This window comes from Macaca mulatta, chromosome 20 (genome assembly GCF_049350105.2).
Source record: "Macaca mulatta isolate MMU2019108-1 chromosome 20, T2T-MMU8v2.0, whole genome shotgun sequence".
NCBI lineage: Eukaryota > Metazoa > Chordata > Mammalia > Primates > Cercopithecidae > Macaca > Macaca mulatta.
The window spans coordinates 24724632-24746023 of record NC_133425.1 but is presented as its reverse complement, the minus strand read 5'-3'; the positions used below and the strand labels follow the sequence as shown (position 1 = coordinate 24746023).

Genomic DNA, 21392 nt, shown 5'->3' with positions numbered 1-21392 from the left:
TAAAAGACAGAAAGTCAACTAGGAGAATATTTGCCATACATATGACAGACATAGGTCTAATTAATTTCTTAACTGACAAAGAATATTCATACATTATTAAGAAAAGGACAACCCAGCTTTTAACCAGGCAGGACATTGATAAAGGAATAAAAAAAGGCTAATAAATATATGAAAAGTTGCTCAGTCTCACTCATTATGGCTTAACCTCACTCAGATAAATGCAAATCAATTTCTTGAAATAAAGAAATACCATGTAGCTGAAAAAAAGTAAGTAGATCCACAGGTACTCACATGGAAAGATCTCCAAAATGTTTCGGTTGTGTTTTGCTTTGTCTTGAGACGGGATCTCCCTCTGTCACCCAGACTGGAGTGGGGTGGCACGTTCACAGCTCCCTGCAGCCTTGACCGCTCCAGGTTCAGGTGATCCTCCCACTTCAGCCTCCCAAGTAGCTGAGACTACAGGGATGCACCACCATGCCTGGCTAATTTTTGTATTTTTATGTAGAGATGGGGTCTCACTATGGTGCCCAGGCTGGTCTCTAACTTCTGGGCTCAAGCAATTTGCCCACCTCGGCTTCCCAAAGTGCTGGGATTACAGATGTGCAAAATATTTTATTAGGTGAAAAAAGTAAGGTTAAGTGTAGTGTCTAGGCATGAGCACTTTTGGGCAAAAATTTTAAAGGATATATCTGTATGTGTGTGTGTTGTAGTTGCAAAGAATGTAATTTACAGTGTATTATAAACACCATACTTTTTGTTTTGTTTTGTTTTGTTGAGACGGAGTCTCCCTCTGTTGCCCAGGCTGGAGTGCAGTGGCACGATCTCAGCTCACTGCAACCTCTGACTCCCGGATTCAAGCAATTCTCCTACCTCAGCCTCCCAAGTAGCTGGGATTACAGGTGCGCACCACCACACCTGGCTAATTTTTGTATTTTTAGTAGAGACAGGGTTTCACCATGTTGGCCAGACTGGTCTGGAACTACTGACCTCAAGTGATCCGCCAGGCTTGGCCTCCCAAAGTGTTAGGATTACAAGCGTGAGCCACCGTGCCCAGCCAACACCATAGTTTTAAGTTAAAACTATTAATATTATTCTTTTGAAGGTACACAATAAAATGCAAATACCATAGCAATGTTCATATCTATCCAATATCTATTTTATTGTTTTAGACTTCCATATTGTATTAAAATTAAATGTTCTAAAAAATCCAAATGTAGTAGAAAAATGCAATCACAAAGGTAGCCTTAAACAAAGATTTCTGAATAATTCTATATTCTAACTTATGAGTACAAGAAAATGTTGGTATGCTATTTATACTTTTTTTTTTTTTTTTTGAGATAGAGTCTTACTCTGTCACGCAGGCTGGAGTGCAGTGGTGCGATCTCGTCTCACTGCAACCTCTGCCTGCCAGGTTCAAGCCATTCTCCTGCCTCAGACTCCTGAGTAGCTGGGGCTACAGGCGCCCGCCACCACACCCAGCTAATTTTTGTATTTTTAGTAGAGACGGGTTTCACCATATTAGTCAGGCTGGTCTCGAACTTCTGACCTCATGATCTGCCCACCTCAGACTCCCAGAGTGATGGGATTACAAGCATGAGCCACTGCCCGGCTGCCCGGCTATTTTTTATATTTTTTAGTAGAGACAAGGTTTCAACATGTTGGCCAGGCTGGTCTCGAACTCCTGACTTCAAGTGATCCACCCACCTTGGCCTCCTAAAGTGCTGGGATTACAGGCGTGAGCCACCACACCCGGTTCAGTTCTTCCAGATTTTCTAAATTCTACTCTGTCATTAAATCCAGCTTCCCAGAGCTAAATAATTAGATCGCATTGCTTTGGCCTCATAGAATCACCTTCATGGAATTTCACTTCGGCATTAAGTCATCAGTCGCATCCAGGCACCCCTGGGGCATCAGCTACAAACCCAAGTCCACAAACATGCGAATCACAGGGATCTCATTGAGGGTGTTCGGGAGAAGCTTCTCCAGGGTCTCCTGCAGGAAGAGTTGTGCCTCTCTTGAGCATGTGGCTGGCTGTAATTTCATGGGAACTGAATCGTGTTTCAATCCTTGAGAGGACTTGGGGGAAGTCAGATTTGTGGCCTGCTTCCAGCATCTGTCCGAGACAATAAAATGGGCACATCTGTGGGTGATATAGCTCCTGGCATTTAAAACAAAATGAAACAAACAAACAAACAACTTCATGTTCCAACTCCCCTAAGCATTTAATTGTTGTTTTGTTTTTTTTTTTTTTTTCTGTTGCTGTAGTTTTTTTGTTTGTTTGTTTTGAGACAGTCTCGCTCTGTCGCCAGGCTGGAGTGCAGTGGCACAATCTCGGCTCACTGCAGCCTCTGCCTCCTGGGTAGCTGGGATTACAGGCACTAGCCACCACCCCCGGCTGATTTTTTGTATTTTTAGTAGAGACGGGGTTTCACCATATTGGCCAGGATGGTGTCAATCTCCTGACCTTGCGATCCGCCCGCCTCGGCCTCCCAAAGTGCTGGGATTACAGGAGTGAGCCACCACGCCCGCCCTGTTGCTGTAGTTTTATTAGATATCTCAATTCCCTTTATAGAACAAGGAGGGATATAAAGAAATAAACCAAAATATAAATATATCTCCTGCCCATAACAGATGCTTTATTCATGATCAGATATCCACTCCTCCCAACCAAAAATGAAAGGCGTACAAGCCTCTAAGATGGGATCCCTTGAGTCAGGAGTTTGAGGATGCAGAAAGTTGTGATTACGCCACCACACTCCAGCCTGGGTGAGAGAGCCAGACCCCATCTCTTAAGAAAACAAAACAAAAAAATAACAATAAGATGAAAAAATATCATTTGACCCTGCCTCAAACTTCATACATTTTCTGATGCTATAGAAACCTATTCTCATCTGGGCACGGTGGCTCACGCCTGTAATCCCAGCACTTTGGAATGCCAAGGCGGGCGGATCACTTGAGGTCAGGAGTTCGAGATCAGCCTGGTCAACATGGTGAAACCCCATCTCTACTAACTATACAAAAATTAGTCAGGCATGGTGGTTGGCGCCTGTAATTCCAGCTACTCGGGAGGCTGAGGCAGGAGAATCTCTTGAACCCGGGAGGAGGAGGAGGTTGCGGTGAGCGGAGATTGTGCCACTGCATTCCAGCCTGGGCGACAGAGGGAGACTCTGTCTCAAAACAAAACAAAACACAACACAAACCAATTCTCTGCACACTACAGTAAACACAACTAAAATGACTTCATATTGGGTGGCCGATGATCTAAAAGTTGTGTATTTTGCCTGTCTTGTATTACAAAAGCTCAAAAGCCAGATATTCTATTTCCCACTATCTCTTCCAAGTAGATTCAATCCTACAGTTGCCAAATTTAGCAAATAAAAATAGAGAACACGCAGTTAATTTGAATTTCAGGTAAACAACACATAACGTTTTTAGTGTAAGTATATTGCAAATTTCAGGTAAACAACACATTTCTTTAGTGTATGTATCTGCCAAATATTACATGAGTCCTAATTATATATTTTTTTAATTATGTGTTCTTTACTGAAATTCTATTTAACTGGGCATTCTGTATTTCATTTGGCAACCCTACCCAGTTCTTAGCATGAGATACAGAGAGAAGTCTATTAGGCATATTTGGGAGCAATTTTATTCTGGATAAAAAAGACAAAGATTACTGAAAAAAAAAGACCCTTCTTTTTTCCTGCCATGAATGCAGTTGTGATGCCTGGCACTCTGGGAGCTACTTTGTGACCATGAGGCAACAAGCCAAAGATGAAAAGTCAACATGCTGGCCAGGCGCAGTGGCTCACACCTGTAATCCCAGCACTTTGGGAGGCCAAGGCAGGTGGATCACTTGAAGCCAGCAGTTCGAGACCAGCCTGACCAACAGGGTGAAACTCCATCTCTACTGGAAAAAAAAAAAAAAAAAATTAGCTGGGCATGATGGCACACGCCTATAATCCCAGCTACTCAGGAAGCTGAGGCACTTTGAACCTGGGAGGTGGAGGTTGCAGTGAGCCAAGATCACACCACTGCACTCCAGCCTGGGTGAGAGAGCGAGATCCTGTCTCCAAAAAAAGGAAAAAAGTCAACATGCCAAGGAAGACAGAGCGAAAAGCATGAATCCAAGTCCTTGGTGGCATTCATCAATTAATGTTGCATTCCTGAAACTATTTAGATAGCGCATTTCAAAAGCCATTCCTGCAACTAAGTATTCAAAAGCCTCACTAAGAACTGTAAGACTTTTGAGGAGAGGGTCATTCTTCATCAACAGCATCAAGGAGTTCCCAGAAAAGGAGAAATAAGCCAATCTGACAAATGTGAAGAAATGAGACCCCACACCTTCATGTAATGGTGGTGCTGGGGGAAAAGAAAAAGATTTTATGTGCTATTTAGGGCGGGGAGAAAGGAGACACAAACAACATACCAGTCAAAAGCACAGGCTCTAAAGCCCACCTGCCTGGTTTCAAATTCAGTTCCATCATTGATTGGCTGTATGACCTTGGACAAATTACACTATTTCCACATACCCTTATTTCCTCATGTTTAAAATGAGAATGAGGCCGGGCAGAGTGACTCACGCCTGTAATCGCAACACTTTGGGAGGCCAAGCCAAGAGGACTGTGTGAACCCAGGAGTTCAAGACCAACCTGGGCAACACGGTGAGACCCCATCTATACAAAATGTAAAAAATTAGCCAGGCAAGGTGGCATATGCCTGTAGTCCTAGCTAATTAGACTTGGGAGGCTGAGGTGGGAGGATCCCTTGAGCCCAAAGTGGCTGCAGTGAGTTGCAATTATGCCACTGCACTCCCACATGGGTGACAGGAGTGGGACTCAGTCTCAAAAAAAAAAAAAAAAAAAAGGATAAAAACAAACTGATGTAGAGTTGTTATAGAGACAGAATAAATTAACACAAGCAATTAGAAGCACAAATATGCAATTGGTTAGTAATGACGGAAGACACGGGCATACAAGCATGCTCTCTTGTGAATGCTAATCCATCTGCCTAGGGGACTTTGTATGACAGTCTCAGGAAAGCTTCCTTGGCCAGCCTAAATGGATAAGCTTCTTCTTTTTTTTTTTTTTTTCTTTCTTTTTCTTTGAGATGGAGTCTTGCTCTGTCGCCCAGGCTGGAGTGCAGTGGCGTGATCTCAGTTCACTGAGAGCTCAACCTCTGCTTCCCGGGTTCAAGTGGTTCTCGTGCCTCAGCCTCCTGAGTACCTGGGATGACAGGTGTGCGTCACCATGTCGCGCTAAGGCTATTTTTTTTCTTTGAGACGGAGTCTCACTCTGTTGCCCAGGCTGGAGTGCAATGGCACGATCTTGGCTCACTGCAACCTCCGCCTCCCAAGTTCAAGCGATTCTCCTGCCTCAGCCTCCCAAGTAGCTGGGACTATAGCCACCTGCCACCGCGCCCAGCTAATTTTTGTATTTTTAGTAGAGACGGGGTTTCACCATATTGGCCGGGCTGGTCTGGAACTCCTGACCTTGTGATCCACCCACCTCAGCCTCCCAAAGTGCTGGGATTACAAGCGTGAGCCACCGTGCCTGGCCTTACAAAATGTATTTCTAAATAGGAAGACTTGAAAGCCAAAATTACTCCTTGATCCATGGGGCTGCAGAATGAACGCTGTGTTAGCATGCATGAAAACAGCCTTCATCGCCTTGCACATCTCTGTCAGAGTTCTTTGGCGACCAGGTGCACTGTCAATAAGCAATAATATTTTGAAAGTAATTTTTTTTCTCAGTAGTAGGTGTCAACAATGGCCTTAAAATACTCAGTAAACCACATCATAATCAGATGTGCTGTCACCCGGGCTTTGTTGTTCCATTTCTATAGCACAGAGTAGATTTGGCCCTTTTTTTTTTTTTTGAGTCAGAGTCTCACTTTGTCGCACAGGCCAGGCCGGAGTGCAGTGGCACAATCTTGCTTCAGTGCAACCTCCATCTCTCAGGTTCAAGCAATCCTCATGCCTCAGCCTCCCAAGTAGCTGGGACTACAGGCACACGCCACCACACCCAGCTAACTTTTGTATCTTTTAGTAAAGATGGGGTTTTGCCATGTTGGCTCAGCTAGTTTCGAGCTCCTGGCCTCAAGCAATCCGCCTGCCTTGGCATGACCCACTGCACCCAGTGGATTTGGCACAACTGTTAAGGGCCCTAGGATCTTCAGAATGGTAAATAACCACTGACCTTAACTTAATGTCACCAGTTGCATTCGATACTAGACACTAAGAAGTCAGGCTTTCCTATGAAGTTTTTAAGCCAGGCATTGACTTCTCCTCTCTAGCTATGGAAGTCCCAGATGGCATCCTCTCGCAAGAGAAAGCTGTTTCGCCTACATTGAAAATCTGTTTAGTGTAGCCACCTTCCTTCATCAATGATCTCAGCTAGATCTTCTGGACAACTTGCTTCAGTTTCTCCATCAGCACTTGCTGCTTCACCTTGCACTTTTATGTTACGGAGACGGCTTCTTTCCTTAAACCTCTGGAACCAACCTCTGCTAGCTTCCAGCTTTTCTTCTGCAGCTTCCTCTCCTCTCTCAGCCTTCACACAATTGAAAGAGAGTTAGGGCCTTGCTCTGGGTTAGGCTTTGGCTTAAGGGAAGGTTGTGGCTGGTTTGATCTTCCATACAGACCGCTCGAACTTTCTCCCTATCAGTAATAATATGGTTTCGCTTTCGTATCATTCGTGTGTTCACTGGAGTAGCACTTTTTCGTTTCCTCCAAGAACTCTTCCTTTGCATTCACAACTTGGCTGTTTGGCTCCACAGCTCTAGCTTTCAGCCTGTCTCAGCTCCTTTTTTATTATTACTTTTTTTTTTTTGAGATGGAGTCTCACTCTGTCAGCCAGGCTGGAGTGCAGTGGTGCCATCTTGGCTCACTGCAACCTCCGCCTCCCATGTTCAAGCGATTCTCCTGCCTCAAACTCCCAAGTAGCTAGGATTACAGGTGCCCGCCACCACACCTGGCTACTTTTTATATTTTTAGTAGAGATGAGGTTTCACCATGTTGGCCAGGCTGGTCTCAAATTCCTGACCTCAGGTGATGCGCCCACCTCGGCCTCCCAAAGTGCTGGGATTACAGGGGTGAGCCACCGCACCCGACCCTATCTCAGCTTTTGACGTGCCTTCCTAAGTTTAATCGTTTCCAGCTTTGATTTAAAGTGAAAGGCGGCCGGGCGCGGTGGCTCAAGCCTGTAATCCCAGCACTTTGGGAGGCCGAGACGGGCGGATCACGAGGTCAGGAGATCGAGACCATCCTGACTAACACGGTGAAACCCCGTCTCTACTAAAAAATACAAAAAAAAAAAACTAGCCGGGCGAGGTGGCGGGCGCCTGTAGTCACAGCTACTCGGGAGGCTGAGGCAGGAGAATGGCGTAAACCCAGGAGGTGGAGCTTGCAGTGAGCTGAGATCCGGCCACTGCACTCCAGCCTGGGCGACAGAGTGAGACTCCGTCTCAAAGAAAAAAAATAAAAATAAAAAAAAAATAAAGTGAAAGGCATGTGACTCTTCTCTTCACTTGAGCACGTGGAGGCCATTGTAGGGTTCTTAATTGGCCTAATTTCAACATCGAATTTGGAATAGGACGGATGGGAGGATCACTTGAGCCCAGGAGTTCAAGACCAGCCCTGGCAACACAGGGAGACTCTGTCTCTACAAAAAATTAAAAAATAGCCAGGCGTGGTGGTGTGTGCCTGTGGTTCAGTTACTCGGGAGGCTGAGGAAGGAGGATCGCTTGAGCCCAAGAAGGTTGAGGCTGCAGAGAGCTATGACTGCACCACTGCACTCCAGCCTGGGAGACAGTGCAAGGCCCTTTCCAAAAACAACAACAAAAGTAAACATTGTTTCTGCTAATGCTGTACATATACCAGAGTTCCCCCTTTCCCGTGGTTTTGTTTTCCAAGGTTTCAGTTACCTGAGGTCAGTTGAGGTCCAAAAATGAGTATAGCTAATTTTTTTTTCCAAGATGGAGTCCTGCTCTGTCGTCAAGGCTCGAGTACGGTGGCGCAATCTCAGTTCACTGCAACCTCCACCTCCTGGGTTCAAGCAATTCTCCTGCCTCAGCCCTCCCCAGCAGTTGGGATTACAGATGCCCACCACCAAGCCCAGACTTTTTGTTGGTATTTTTAGTAGAGATGGGGTTTCACCATGTTGGCCAGGCTGGTCTCGAACTCCTGACCTTGTGATCTGCCCACCTCATCCTCCCAAAGAACTGGGATCACAGGCGGGGGTTTCACCATGTTGGCTAGGCTGGTCTCGAACTCCTGACCTCATGATCCGTTTGCCTCAGCCTCCCCAAGTGCTGGGATTCAGTGTGCACCACTGCACCAGGCTAGTTATCTTCAAAGACCACATTCACATAACCTTTTACTGTTAAAATTGTTCTTTTTTAAATTGTTGCTAATCTTACTGCACCGAATTTATACATTTTATCACAGATATTTATAAGAACACACCCCATCAACCAGCATGCCACTAGAGGTGCAGGGCCCACACTCTAGAGGACTCTGATTTAAGGATTCTGAATGGTAGAAGAGGGGCTGTTACCTCTTCAACAAAGGACAGCGCTGAGGGCTTCTGCAGTGCCACCCTGCACATGCAGGTTCCGGCTCACAACGCCAGTCTCATAACTAAGAAGTCCCTGTAGACGAAGCCTAGCCATCACTCAGGGAGTTCAGCAGACAGGTGTGGGACAGGCCTTGTTTCTGAAACATGAGGTCATCACTCAGGGGCCCTACCAACCTGTCTCATAACTGCACTGACTTCCAGTTGTGGCTGTTAAGTTTAAGCCCCAAACTTGGTGGCTCAAAACATCACAGATCAGTCTGGGCACATTGGCTCATGCCTGTAATCCCAGCACTTCGGGAGGCCAAGGCGGGCAGATCACTTGAGGTCAGGAGTTCGTGACCAGTCTGGCCAACACGGTGAAACTCCATCTCCACTAAAACCACAAAAATTAGCCAGGCATGATGGCACGCACCTGTAATCCCAGCTACTTGGGAGGCTGAGGCAGAAGAATCACTTGAACCCGGGAGGCAGTGGGTGCAGTGGACCGAGATCATGCCACTGCACTCCAAGCCTGGGCAACAGAGCAAGACTCCATCTCAAAAACAACCAACCACCACAGATGTATTCTCTTATGGCTCTGGAGGTGAGAAATCTGAAATCAGTTTCTCTGGGCTAACATCAAGGTGTCGGCAGGCAGTTCCGGCTGGAGGCTGAGGGAGGGTCTGCTGCTATTGCCCTAGGCAGCATCCCCTGGTTGCCTCTGCTTCTTGTCTTCTGGGCCTCTCCTCCTCTGACTCTGACGTCTCGTCTGTCCCTCTAATGAGGACTCTGTGATCTTATCAGACCCACCTGGATAACCCAGGACCACCTCTTCATCTCAAACCCCTAATCCCATTTGCAAAGCCCCTTTGCCACAGAAGGTAACACACACTTACAGGCTCTGGGGATCAGGACATGGACACTTTAGGGGTCATCCTTCAGCTGGCCACCATGACCAAGATGAAGGAGGCAACTGAACAGGCCAGCGTGGCCAGGGCCGAGGCAGGTGCTGGAGAAGAGCACTAGCCTCGCATCTGGTGGAGGCCAGGGGTCAGGGTGTGAGGCACAATGTCATGTGCTGCAACGAACAGCACGTGAGGGAGCAGATCCTAAAATGGACTCAAGGTCATGGGCCGAGTGTGACTCACAGGGAGTAAGCCAAGGTCAAAGCAGACTTGGGGTCCTTGGCTTTAGCTAACACAGAGGTGAACCCTGGCCCGCCCAACCCATGGGGCACAGAATGAGCAGCGGCAGCCAGCAGAGTTCCAACCACAGGAAACTGGTGGCAAGTGAGATTTATTTAAACGCCGACATGTCAACAGGAACAGGAAGAGGAACATGTGCGACCACTGTAGTGATCGAGGCTTCTCAGGGTGTGGGATGAGACCTGCAGATGAGGCCCGCCCACCGCTCAGGGAGCTCGCAGGTATCCTCCAGGAGGGCGAGTGGCTTCTGCTTCTGGCTTGGCATAAGCCTTCAACAGATTAATAAGTTATCTCCTTCAGCCCTGAGGGGAGACACACAGACACCATTAGGAGACCCTGGTGGCCAGGAGCAGAGGCCCTGAGAGGACCCCCAGTGACCGGCTCAGGGGCACCAGTCACACTGCTGACCACTGCAGCACCGCCCGCCTGCTAACATAAAAGAGGTTTCGCAAGGACAAAAGGTTGGGCAAGACTGTGTTTATGGGTGGTTTTACAAGGATTAAGAAAGCATTATAACAGTTTATGGACTGTCTGCAGTTAACGCCAAAAATCTACCCTTTATGTGCTGAACTTTGAGCAAAGGCAGAGATGGATCTTCCACACAGACAAGCACTGATGTCCCAAAGCAGCCAGGGGTCAGTGGGGACAAAAGAAATTCCTGACATTAAAATGCTCAATATATTGTTCCTTTGTTAGAACTAGAGTTCACTTAAAAGTATTACAAATAACCTATGTTTCCAAAAATAAGGAAAAATTAATTCAGCCATAGTGACATAATATAATATTATAAAGCCATTACAATTATGCTCATTGAGCATTTTTAATTGCCAGGGGGAAGTACTAAAAGTTATAATAATAAATTGAAAACACTTGAAATCAAAGTTGCATAAATATAAAAATTTAACTCATTATAAAAACAAACAGCCGGGCGCGGTGGCTCAAGCCTGTAATCCCAGCACTTTGGGAGGCCAAGACGGGAGGATCACGAGGTCAGGAGATCGAGACCATCCTGGCTAACACGGTGAAACCCCGTGTCTACTAAAAAAAATACAAAAAACTAGCCGGGCGAGGTGGCGGGCGCCTGTAGTCCCAGCTACACAGGAGGCTGAGGCAGGAGAATGGCAGGAACCCGGGAGGCGGAGCTTGCAGTGAGCTGAGATCCGGCCACTGCACTCCAGCCCGGGCGACAGAGCGAGACTCCACCTCAAAAAAAAAAAAAAAAAACAGTATTTAGAAATAGAGGGGAAGGGAAAAGTCGCAAGAGATCATCTCTGACTGACAGGCATACAGGTGGATTTTCTTTGTTATATTTTTTAGAAGCTTTCAACTTTCCTACTACGAAGTATTTTTTTTAATATAATTAAGAGGAGGATAATATAAAAATACGCCAATAAGTGACTTTTTTTTTTTTCCTGGAGACATAGTCTCGCTCCGTTGCCCAGGCTGGAGTGCAGTGGCACAGTCTCAGTTCACTGCAACTTCTGCCTCCCAGGTTCAAGAGATTCTCCTGCCTCAGCCTCCCAAGTAGCTGGGACTACAGTCATGCGCCACCACACCCAGCTAATTTTTGTATTTTTAGTAGAGACGGGATTTCACCATGTTGGCCAGGCTGCTCTCGAACTCCTGACCTCAGGTGATCTGCCTGCCTTAGCCTCCCAAAGTGCTGGGATTACAGGTGTGAGCCACTGTGCTCAGTCCACCAATAAATGACTTTAAATCCAAAACAAACATGAAGGCCAGGCACAGCGGCTCATGCCTGTAATCCCAGCACTTTGGGAGGCCGAGCCAGGCAGATCACTTAAGTTCAGGAGTTTGAGACCAGCCTGGCCAACATGGTGAAATCCCATCTCTACTGAAAATACAAAAGTTAGCTGGACATGGTGGTGGATGCCTGTAATCCCCGCTACTCAGGAGGCTGAGGCAGGAGAATCACTTGAACCCAGGAGGCAGAGGCTGCAGTGAGACGAGATCATGCTACTGCACTCCAGTCTGGACAACGAGCAAGACTCCATCTCAAAACAAACAAACAAACAAAAAAACCAAAACCAAACCAAACCAATGTGAAAGGTCTGTGTGGGCTGAGCTGCACAGTTAGGCAATTCTGTGTGGAATGACAAGTCCAAAGGGGCTGATTATCAGTCTCAAGTCAACCTGGAATTTTTGCATAGGTGATGGGGGAGGTCCTTGCCTCTGTCAAGTTCTGTTTCGGATCAGCTGCCTGCTTGTGATTGCATGTCACTGAGGGAAGCTTGAAAGGAAGCTATTCCACTGAAGACCGGAACTGGGATCTACAGTGGCCTCCATCGGTCTGGAGAGACACTCAAAGCCTAACCACTGGGCGAAGCAAGCCCAGCAGGGGGCAGCTGAAAAGGAGCTGGACCAGGACCAAGACCAAGGTAACAAGACACAGAGATGGATCCACACCTGCTCCCCGTGGCCCTACTCGGCCACAGACAGGGATGTGCACCTTAACAAGAAGAGGGAAAATCCAGCCGCTAGCTGCCTGGGTTCGTGAGGAAGATGTAAGGATCTGTGCGTTTCACATCCAGTGAACCTGGTTGCAAGTGGATGGAAAAGACACGCCGGTTACTTTTCTGGAGATTTTTACTTTAAACTCTCAAGCTCTTTTACCTTCCAGCTGCGGGAACTCCACAGTACATCTCTCAAGGGTTGTTTTGGGCTACGTGGCTTAAACAGTTCTCCTGGTTTTTGTGCTATAAAAACACACAAGATATAACAGCAAATTCTCTGGATATGCTCACGGATACTTGTACATGATCCTCTAGTTCTTTCTGGGCCCAAAGTTCCAAATATATCTTTCAGTTTGGGAAGAAGAAAAGTTCCGGCCAGCCACAGTGGCTCATGTCTGTAATCCCAGCACTTTGGGAAGCTGAGGCAAGAGGACTGCTTGAGGCCAGGAATTATTTATTTATTTTTTATTGTTTGAGATGGAGTTTCGCTCTTCTTGCCCAGGCTGGAGTGCAATGGCGCAGTCTTGGCTCACTGCAACCTCTACCTCCCAGGTACAAGCAATTCTCCTGCCTCAGCCTCCCGAGTAGCTGCGATTACAGGCGCCTGGCACCATGCCTGGCTATTTTTTTCTTTTTCTTTTTTTTTTTTTTTTTTTGTATTTTTAATAGAGACAGGGTTTCACCATGTTAGCCAGGCTGGTCTTGAACTCCTGACCTCAAGTGATCTCCCCACCTCAGCCTCCCAGAGTGCTGGGATTACAGGCGTGAGAACCTGTGCCCAGCCTACTTGAGGCCAGGAATTCACGACCAGCCTTAGAGAGACCTCTACAGAAAATCAGCCCGGCTCCTGTAGTCCCAGCTACTCAGGAGGCAGGAGGATCACTCGAGCTCAGGAATTGGAGGCTGCAGTGAGCTATGACCGTACCACGGTACTCCAGCCTGGGTGACACAGTGAGGCCCTGTCTCAAAACAAGAAAGAAAGAAGAGAGAAGGAAAGAGGGAAGACAAAAAAAGAAGAAAGGGAAAGAAAAGGAAAAAGAAAAGTTCACTACTTCCAGGTCAAGGCAAGAAAAGTACAGTCACGCACCGAGCTCATTTCCTCCTTTGGTTGCCCAGCAAAGGCAGTAATGCCGCATGAGTTGCTCCAGCAGCTCCATTTCATCCAGAAATTCAAGTGATTCTATCCTGTGGGAAGAATTAAAATAGAACAATCCCAGGGTCTGCATTGAAAAGGAAGATCATGGCCCATAGTTACGGATATGAAAAAATGTTCACGATAGGTTAAGTGGAAAGAAGGCGGCTATAAAATAGTAATTATGATGTGGCTCCACTTTAATTTCTTTTCACTGAAAAGAAAGTCAAAACAAAGTCAAAACACAAATGACAAACTAGAAACATATATTTGCAATTCAAGTGGCAAAGGGTTGAGTTCCTTATTATATAAAGAGCTGTTAAACTTCAGTAAGAAAAACTAGTGGTAACTGGAGGAGACAGGCAGAGTAAATTGAAGCAGATTGATACCGTCAAAACAGGACACTACGCAGCCATTTTAAAAAATGGGGTAGGTCCATACGTATTAATATGCAATAACCTCCAAGACATATCATGGAATTTAAAAAGCAAGTTGTGTGATTTAAAAAGCAAGTAATGTGCACAGTACACCACTCTCCATGTAAAGAAAAAGTGAGACAAATTTGTCTGTATATGTACAGACTTTTGGAAAATACAGAAGAAACCAGAAATGGTACTTGTCTCTTGAGAGAGAAGGGAGTAGACCAGCAGTGAGGAGGGTTGCTTTTACTCTATACTACTTTATTCTGGCTTTATAAAAAATTATATGCATGTATGACTTTTCCAAAAAAGCCTTGTAAATCTAAACTTTTAAATATACATACACAGGTTGGGTGAAGCGCCTCATGCCTGTAATCCCAGCACTTTGGAAGGCCATGGTGGGTGGATCTCCTGAGGTCAGAGTTTGAGACCAGCCTGGCCAACATGGTGAAACCCCATCTCTACCAAAAATACACAAATTAGCCTGGCGTGGTGGTGCCCACCTGTAGTCACAGCTATTCGGAGGCTGAGGCAGGAGAATTGCTTGAACCTGGGAGGCAGAGGTTGCAGTGAGCAGAGATCACACCACTGCACTCCAGCCTGGTAACAGAGCGAGACTCAGTCTCAAAAAAAAAAAATAAATAAAATAAAATAAATAAATATATACACACAGAGAGAAATATGCACAAACACATGGAAACAGCTTCTTAAAAAAGTTTCTGTTTGCCAGGAGCAGTGGCTTATGCCTCTAATGCCAGAGCTTTGGGAGGCCAAGATGGGAGAATCACTTGAGGCCCGGAGTTTGAGACCAGCCTAGGCAATATAGCAATACTCCATCTCTATCAAAAAAAAAAAAAAAGTTTATGTCAAAATATGTACACACTATGGAGGAAAAGTCAGGCATTTTCAAAAAGTATACAGAATAAAATAAAAAAAGAAACAGGATCCATATTCCTACTATTCACAATAGCCACTGCTAACATCGAGTCCTGCCACTTGCCCAGGCCTTGTCTGTTATATGCACGTATGCACAGGTGTGAACACATGTGCATGTCTGTGCATGTTTCTGTATTTGTGAGTTCATTCCCATCTTGGTATGCAGGTCTCAGGACCACATCTGAAGTAAGAATGACTACACATTAACTAATGTGGTTGCTTCCCAAGTCATTCTACCAGGAGACATCCAAAGCAGATCTGATACCAAGTTCTAGAAAAATCCATCACCATACTGAAGGCTCCAAGACAGTTATTACCACATACAGCTATCAGGAGACACTACTAATTATTAAGCTGTTCACTAGAAAGAGTGCTCCCAAGGGCAGGAATGTCTTTTGTCCTATTTTGATCATTGCTGTAACCCTGGTGCTTAGAAAAGTGCCAGGTACACAGCAGACACTCAGCATTTGTTCAATGAATAGCCTCGCCTTAGGCTTCCTATTATACTCCACAGTTTCTGGCGAAAGCAGATACAAACTACGTGGCATTCACAGAGCTGGACAGGCTGTTCGGCCTGGCATAGATAGACAAAGGCCTTCCAATCTCCTTACCCACCACCCCCACGAGGGTTACACGTTGCTGTCTACAGAAGTCCTGGAAACATGAGACAAATGACTTCCTGGAGGCAAGAGTTTCCTTGTGGTTGATGCTAGTCATAGGCTCCTTTCTGGGCATCTAGAAGCAGTCCCAGAGCAAACCCGTGTCAGGGGTGTTCAAAACAGTCGTCTTGACATATAGCAAATGAAAACCAGCCTGTGGAGAAGGATGCTTCCAGAAGAATCCAGGAAGCACTGACCTGATCACGTGGAGACAGCACTTTCTCAAACCCTCCAGGCTTTCATGGCCAATTATTCACGTACATATTTGGGAAAAACAGTGATACGTCTAAATGTTAAGAAGTTATATGGAAAAGCAAAGCCAAAAATTCTTCTCATGATCTTATAAGAGACCAAAGGCTATTGATCTTAGGTCTCCAAAGACAAGAAGAAAGCAGGAATCAGGAAGCACAGAGTGATTACAAAAAAAAGAGCTAAAGTGCGCACTAGGGCTGTACATAGATGCACAACGGTGATGTTCTCTCCAGTGTTGTTTATAACAGGGAAATGAAAACAAGATGAATAAACAAGACACCGCAACTAAATGCCTAGCTACAGACATTTTTAATTATTTAAAAATTATTATCAATATACTATATCCACATATCAACATAAATACTATGTACCCTATTTTTTTTTTTTTCCGAGACAGAGTTTCGCTCTTGTTACCCAGGCTGGAGTGCAATGGCGTGACCTCGGCTCACTGCAACCTCTGCCTCCCGGGTTCAAGCAATTCTCCTGCCTCAGCCTCCCAAGTAGTTGGGATTACAGGCGCCCACCACCACGCCCGGCTAATTTTTTGTATTTTTAGTAGAGACACGGTTTCACCATGTTGGCCAGGCTGGTCTCGAACTCCTAACTTCAGGTGATCTACCTGCCTTGGGCTCCCAAAGTGCTGGGATTTCAGGCATGAGCTACCACGCATGGCCCTTTGTACCCTTAAATGGGATATGGCAACCCTCAATATTTTGATATGTAAAGGCAAATACAATCTATTGTTTTCAAAAAGGATGGTGGTTTACAGACCAGTATGTGTAGTATGAATCCATGGATTAAAAAAATAGAAATCTATGTATTAATAAATATTTATCTTTCTATCTAGGAAAAGAATATTCCCCAATATGTTAAGAACTGCTACCTCCCAAGTGTGACTACAGAGGGGACAACTACTTTATACTTCATGCACTTTATAATGCTTGAGGAACTTTTTAGAACCACAAGCATAGATTTCCTTTATAATGGGGAGAAAAGTCCATTTAAAAACCCTCCAGCCCCTTATACGTCCTTGAGCAACGTCGTTTTCCTCCCTCTCCAAAGTTATGTAAAATTTCCACTGCCAAGGTTGCTCTGGGAGTTTTCCAGGTGTAACTGCTTGTTTCAACTAAAATAATCAGTTTGGGCATAAGCCCTATCTCAGCTAATAGCTAATGAGTTACTTTCAAGCTGCTATCAGTGTTTAACTTGTTTCAAAATAGGTCTAGTTAGGGTCTTTTTTTTTTGAGAAGCAGTCTTGCTCTGTCACCCAGGCTGGATACTGTGGCACAACCTCAGATCACTGCAACCTCCGCCTCCTGGATTCAAGTAACTCTCCTGCCTCGGCCTCCTTAGTAGCTGGGATTACAGGCCTGTGCCACCACACCTGGCTAACTTTTGCATTTTTATTTATTTTATTTTTTGGAGACAGAGTTTCGCTCTTTCACCCGGGCTGGAGTGAAGTGGCATGATCTCAGCTCACTGCAACCTCCGCCCCCGCCCCGGGGTTCAAGCGATTCTCCTGCCTCAGCCTCCCGAGTAGCTGGGATTACAAATGCGTGCCACCCTGCTTGGCTAATTTTTGTATTTTTAGTAGAGACGGGGTTTCACCATATTGGCCAGGCTGGTCTCGAACTCCTGACCTCAAGTGATCTGCACACCTATGCCTCCCAAAGTGCTGGGATTACAAGTGTGAGTCACCGTGCCTGGCCTTGTGTTTTTTTTTTTTTTTTTAAATGAAATCTCCACATATTGTTCTGTTTTTCTGCATTAAAGAATAGAGGCAATCATGCCTTCAGTTCACAATGAATGCCCATCAAGCTGACGCTCACCAACCCCATACCTGCTCACTTCAGCTCGAGGTAACCTGTTGTACAACTCCATCATGTCGACGGCCGATGCTGTTTCCCACCCATTCGACAGGAGCCGTTCTTTCTAAAACGTGCAACGAAGAGAAATGGAGAACTAGAGAACTACCAGGCACTGGCTTACAAATCTGAGACACTATTTTGTTTTAAAGAGACAAGGTCTCACTCTGTTGCCCAGGCTGAAGTGCAGTGGTGTGATCACAGCTCACTGCAGCCGTGACCTACTAGGCTCAAGCGATTCCTCCCCCTTCAGCTGCCCAAGGTGCTGGGATCAGAGGTGTGAGCCAGTGTGCCAGGCACTGAGACGCTCTTAAGCACACCAGACCTCCTCTGAGCTGACTCCTTTCTCAAAAGCACATCCTAGACCCTAATATCTTCTTTTTACTTTCCAACTTTCCATACTGAACAAGCATTGTTATAATGGGGAGAAATTCACTAAAGTACTTCCAAAGAGAAATAAAGGAAGAACTTTTCTATGAGCGACAGTTTTTTAAAGCATTCTAATGGTTATGTGACAAAAGACATGTAAAAATGAACCTATTTATTTATTTATTTTTTAATTTACTTATTTATTTTGAGACAGAGGCTCACTCTGTTGCCCAGGCTGGAGTGCAGTAGCTTGATTTCGGCTCACTGCAACCTCCATCTCCCAGGTTCAAGCAAATCTCCTGCCTCAGCCTCCCGAGTAGCTGGGATTACAGGCGTGTGCCACCACGCCCGGCTAATTTTTGTATTTTTAGTAGAGATGGGGTTTCACCATATTGGCCAGGCTGGTCTGGAACTCCTGAACTGAGGTGATCTGCCTGCCTCAGTATCCCAAAGTGCTGGGATTACAGGTGTGAGCCACCACACCCACCCAAAAAAATGAACCTATTTATATGGGGGCAGGGGTGGGAGTTGTTTTGAGAAAAAATAAATGACTTTTTTAAAGGAAGGGGGCATTACTATAGAGTCAAAGAGGTTTAAGGGACATATCAATCATCTACAAAGTGTGGACAACGTTTAAATCCTGATTCAAACACATCAACTATAAAAAAAAGGTTTTTTTTAAATAACTGGGGAAATTGAACATGAACTGGGCATTAAACGCTATGAAGGAGTTGTCAGCTTGTGAGGTATGATCTGTGAAATGGTGTCATCATCATCCTGGGAGAAGCAAGTCCTTATTGGTAGGTGATTCACATGCGTATTTAGGGGTGAAATCATGTGCTGTCCGGGATTTGCCTGAAAATATTCCAACATCAACAAAAAAATTGTGGGAGAATACAGGAAATAATACTGATAAAATAAGTAATACTGAAGTTAGGTGATGGGACGTGTGTTTTTATTTTACCATTCCCTCTACCTTTTTGTTGAAAATTTGCATAATACAAAGTCAAAATAATAGGGTGTAGGAAATGTAAATGTGTATTTTCTACACCAAGATGGCAAAGCAGGACTTGGTCTTCCCAGTATCATGAACTAGCGGCCCACATGGAGGCTCAGCAGCCTATGGTGGCAGGCACTGAACAGGGCTTCTCCATGATCGTATCTGCAAAGAAAGACCTTTATATATCTTGGTTGACTAACGGTCCAAATGGATGTCCCAGTCCCTGCTCTCTGACCTGTGACTCTAATGACTTGCAAGTCTCCACTCCCGCCAGGTCACACTGGCGTCTCCGCAGGTTTTCAATCATGATCTGCCCAAACCGATCACCCATGTTCACCTAGGAGGGAAAGAGAAGGTAAGACATTACTCTAAGGGTTTGTTAAATATGCAAAATAAAACATCATCATCCTATTTTTAAGCAGTAGAGGCTGACGTCTGATGAGGCACACCCAGCATAGGAAAACAACTGAGGGGCAGGCACCAGCACAGTGCTGGTGGGAGCATAAACTTGGGTAGCCCTGGAAGGGCAATTGGGCAGGATACACCCATTTTAAATGCTCAACCTGGCAGGGCGAGGTGGCTCACGCCTGTAATCCCAGCACTTTGGGAGGCCAAGGTGGGCAGATCACAAGGTCAGGAGATCGAGACCATCCTGGCTAACACGGTGAAACCCCTTCTCTACTAAAAATACAAAAAATTAGCCGGGCATGGTGGCGGGTGCCTGTAATCCCAGCTACTCGGGAGGCTGAGGCAGGAGAGAATGGCGTGAACCCGGGAGGCGGAGCTTGCAGTGAGCCGAGATTGTGTCACTGCACTCCAGCCTGGGCGACAGAGCGAGACTCCATCTCAAAAAATAAAAAATAAATGCTCAACCTGTGATCCACCAACTCCACCGAAAGCAATCTACCCTACAGACACACTTACACGTATCTGCTAAGATGCAAGAATGTTTATCACAGCATTAGGTAACATAGGAAGAATCTGGAAATAACTCCTGGCATGTCTGTATAACGAAATTATATATAGCCATGAAAACAAGAGAAGGAAGACAGATACAGACATGAAATGACCTCTAGGGTAAACTCTTGAAAAGTGAAGTAGAGAGGAATATGGATAGTATACGCCCATGTGTCTTCAAGGAAAAAAAGAATCTCTATGTACATAGAAAAATTCTGGAATGTGGCAGCCTTGCTTTCCAGATTAGAGGACCAAGGTCTGGGGCAAGAGAGAGATTTACTTTTCCTTGTCTACCCTGTTGTATTTTTAATTTTTGTACTCTGCATGTGGTATTACTTTTTGAATTACAAAAACTGATCTAAAAAACCTCAAATTATATATGAAAAACGCCAGGAAACAATATTAGTGTACACCATTGTATATACACTATTGCTTTTTCAAAAATTCACCACTTTCAGCCAGGCATGGTGGCCATGCCTGTAATCTCAGCACTTTGGGAGGCTGAAGCGAGTAGATCACTTGAGGTCAGGAGTTCAACACCAGCCTGGCCAACATGGTGAAACACCGTCCCTACTAAAAATACAAAAATCAGCCAGACACAGTGGCATGTGCCTGTAATCCCAGCTACTCAGGAGGTTGAGACAGGAGAATCACTTGCACCCGGGAGGCAGAGGTTGCAGTGAGCCAAGATTGTGCAACTGCACTCCAGTCTGGATGACAGACTCTGGCCTCAAAAAGAAAAAAGGACGGGTGCGGTGGCTGATGCCTGTAATCCCAGTACTTTGGGAGGCTGAAGCAGGCGGATCACTTGAGGCCAGGAGTTTGAGACCAGCCTGACCAACATGGTGAAACCCCATCTCTACTGAAAATGCAAAAATTAGCTGGGTGTGGTGGCAGGCAAGTATAATCCCAGCTACTAGGGAGGCTGAGGCAGGAGAATCGCTTAAACCTGCGAGTTGGAGGTTGCAGTGAGCCGAGATCGCACCACTGCATTCCAGGCTGGGCAACAAGAATGAAACTTCATCTCAGCGGCGGAAAATCCGCTTCACACGACAACACTGCTAGACAAGAACCAACACCATTTTGGTGGAGAGAAAGGAATGTGGCACTAATGATCACATGGCACTTCTTCATTCCAGATAGAAAGTGTTTGTCAGCACATACTCTGTCGTTTTATTGCCTGGGTTTGAATCTTTGTTGACATTTAAGAGCTTTGAGGCTGTGTGTAAACTACATAACTCTGTGCCTCAGTCTCCCCTTACCTATGGAATTAGAATAGTACTAGTATCTACTTGTGGCTAGCTGTGATAATTACATAAATTAATAGGCCAGGTACAGTGGCTCACACCTGTAATCCCAGCACTTCGGGAGGCCAAGGTAGGCAGATCACTTGAGGTCAGGAGATCAAAAGCAGCCTGGCCAACATGGTGAAACCCCGTCTCTACTAAAAATACAAAATTAGCTGGGAATGGTGGCACACACCTGTAATCCCAGTTACTCAGGAGGCTGAGGCAGGACAATCACTTGAACCTGGGAGGTGGAGGTTGCAATGAGCCAAGATTGTGCCACTGC

General features: G+C 45.6%; 1 protein-coding gene across 13 annotated transcripts in view; it reads right to left on the bottom strand.

Annotated features, from left to right (window-relative positions):
• Positions 1-1137: 1137 nt before the first annotated feature.
• The window catches only part of LCMT1 (leucine carboxyl methyltransferase 1), an 80030-nt gene continuing 59775 nt past the window's right edge, over positions 1138-21392 (bottom strand). For 2 of the 13 annotated variants that reach the window (XM_028840445.2, XM_077983643.1), the window contains exons 8-12: positions 19099-19200; positions 17470-17561; positions 13319-13416; positions 12392-12474; positions 9836-10062 (exon numbers count right to left, since the gene is read on the bottom strand). In XM_028840445.2, the coding sequence (XP_028696278.1) occupies positions 10057-10062; positions 12392-12474; positions 13319-13416; positions 17470-17561; positions 19099-19200 (381 nt within the window). In that variant the 3' untranslated portion in view covers positions 9836-10056. 13 annotated transcript variants of the gene reach the window in all.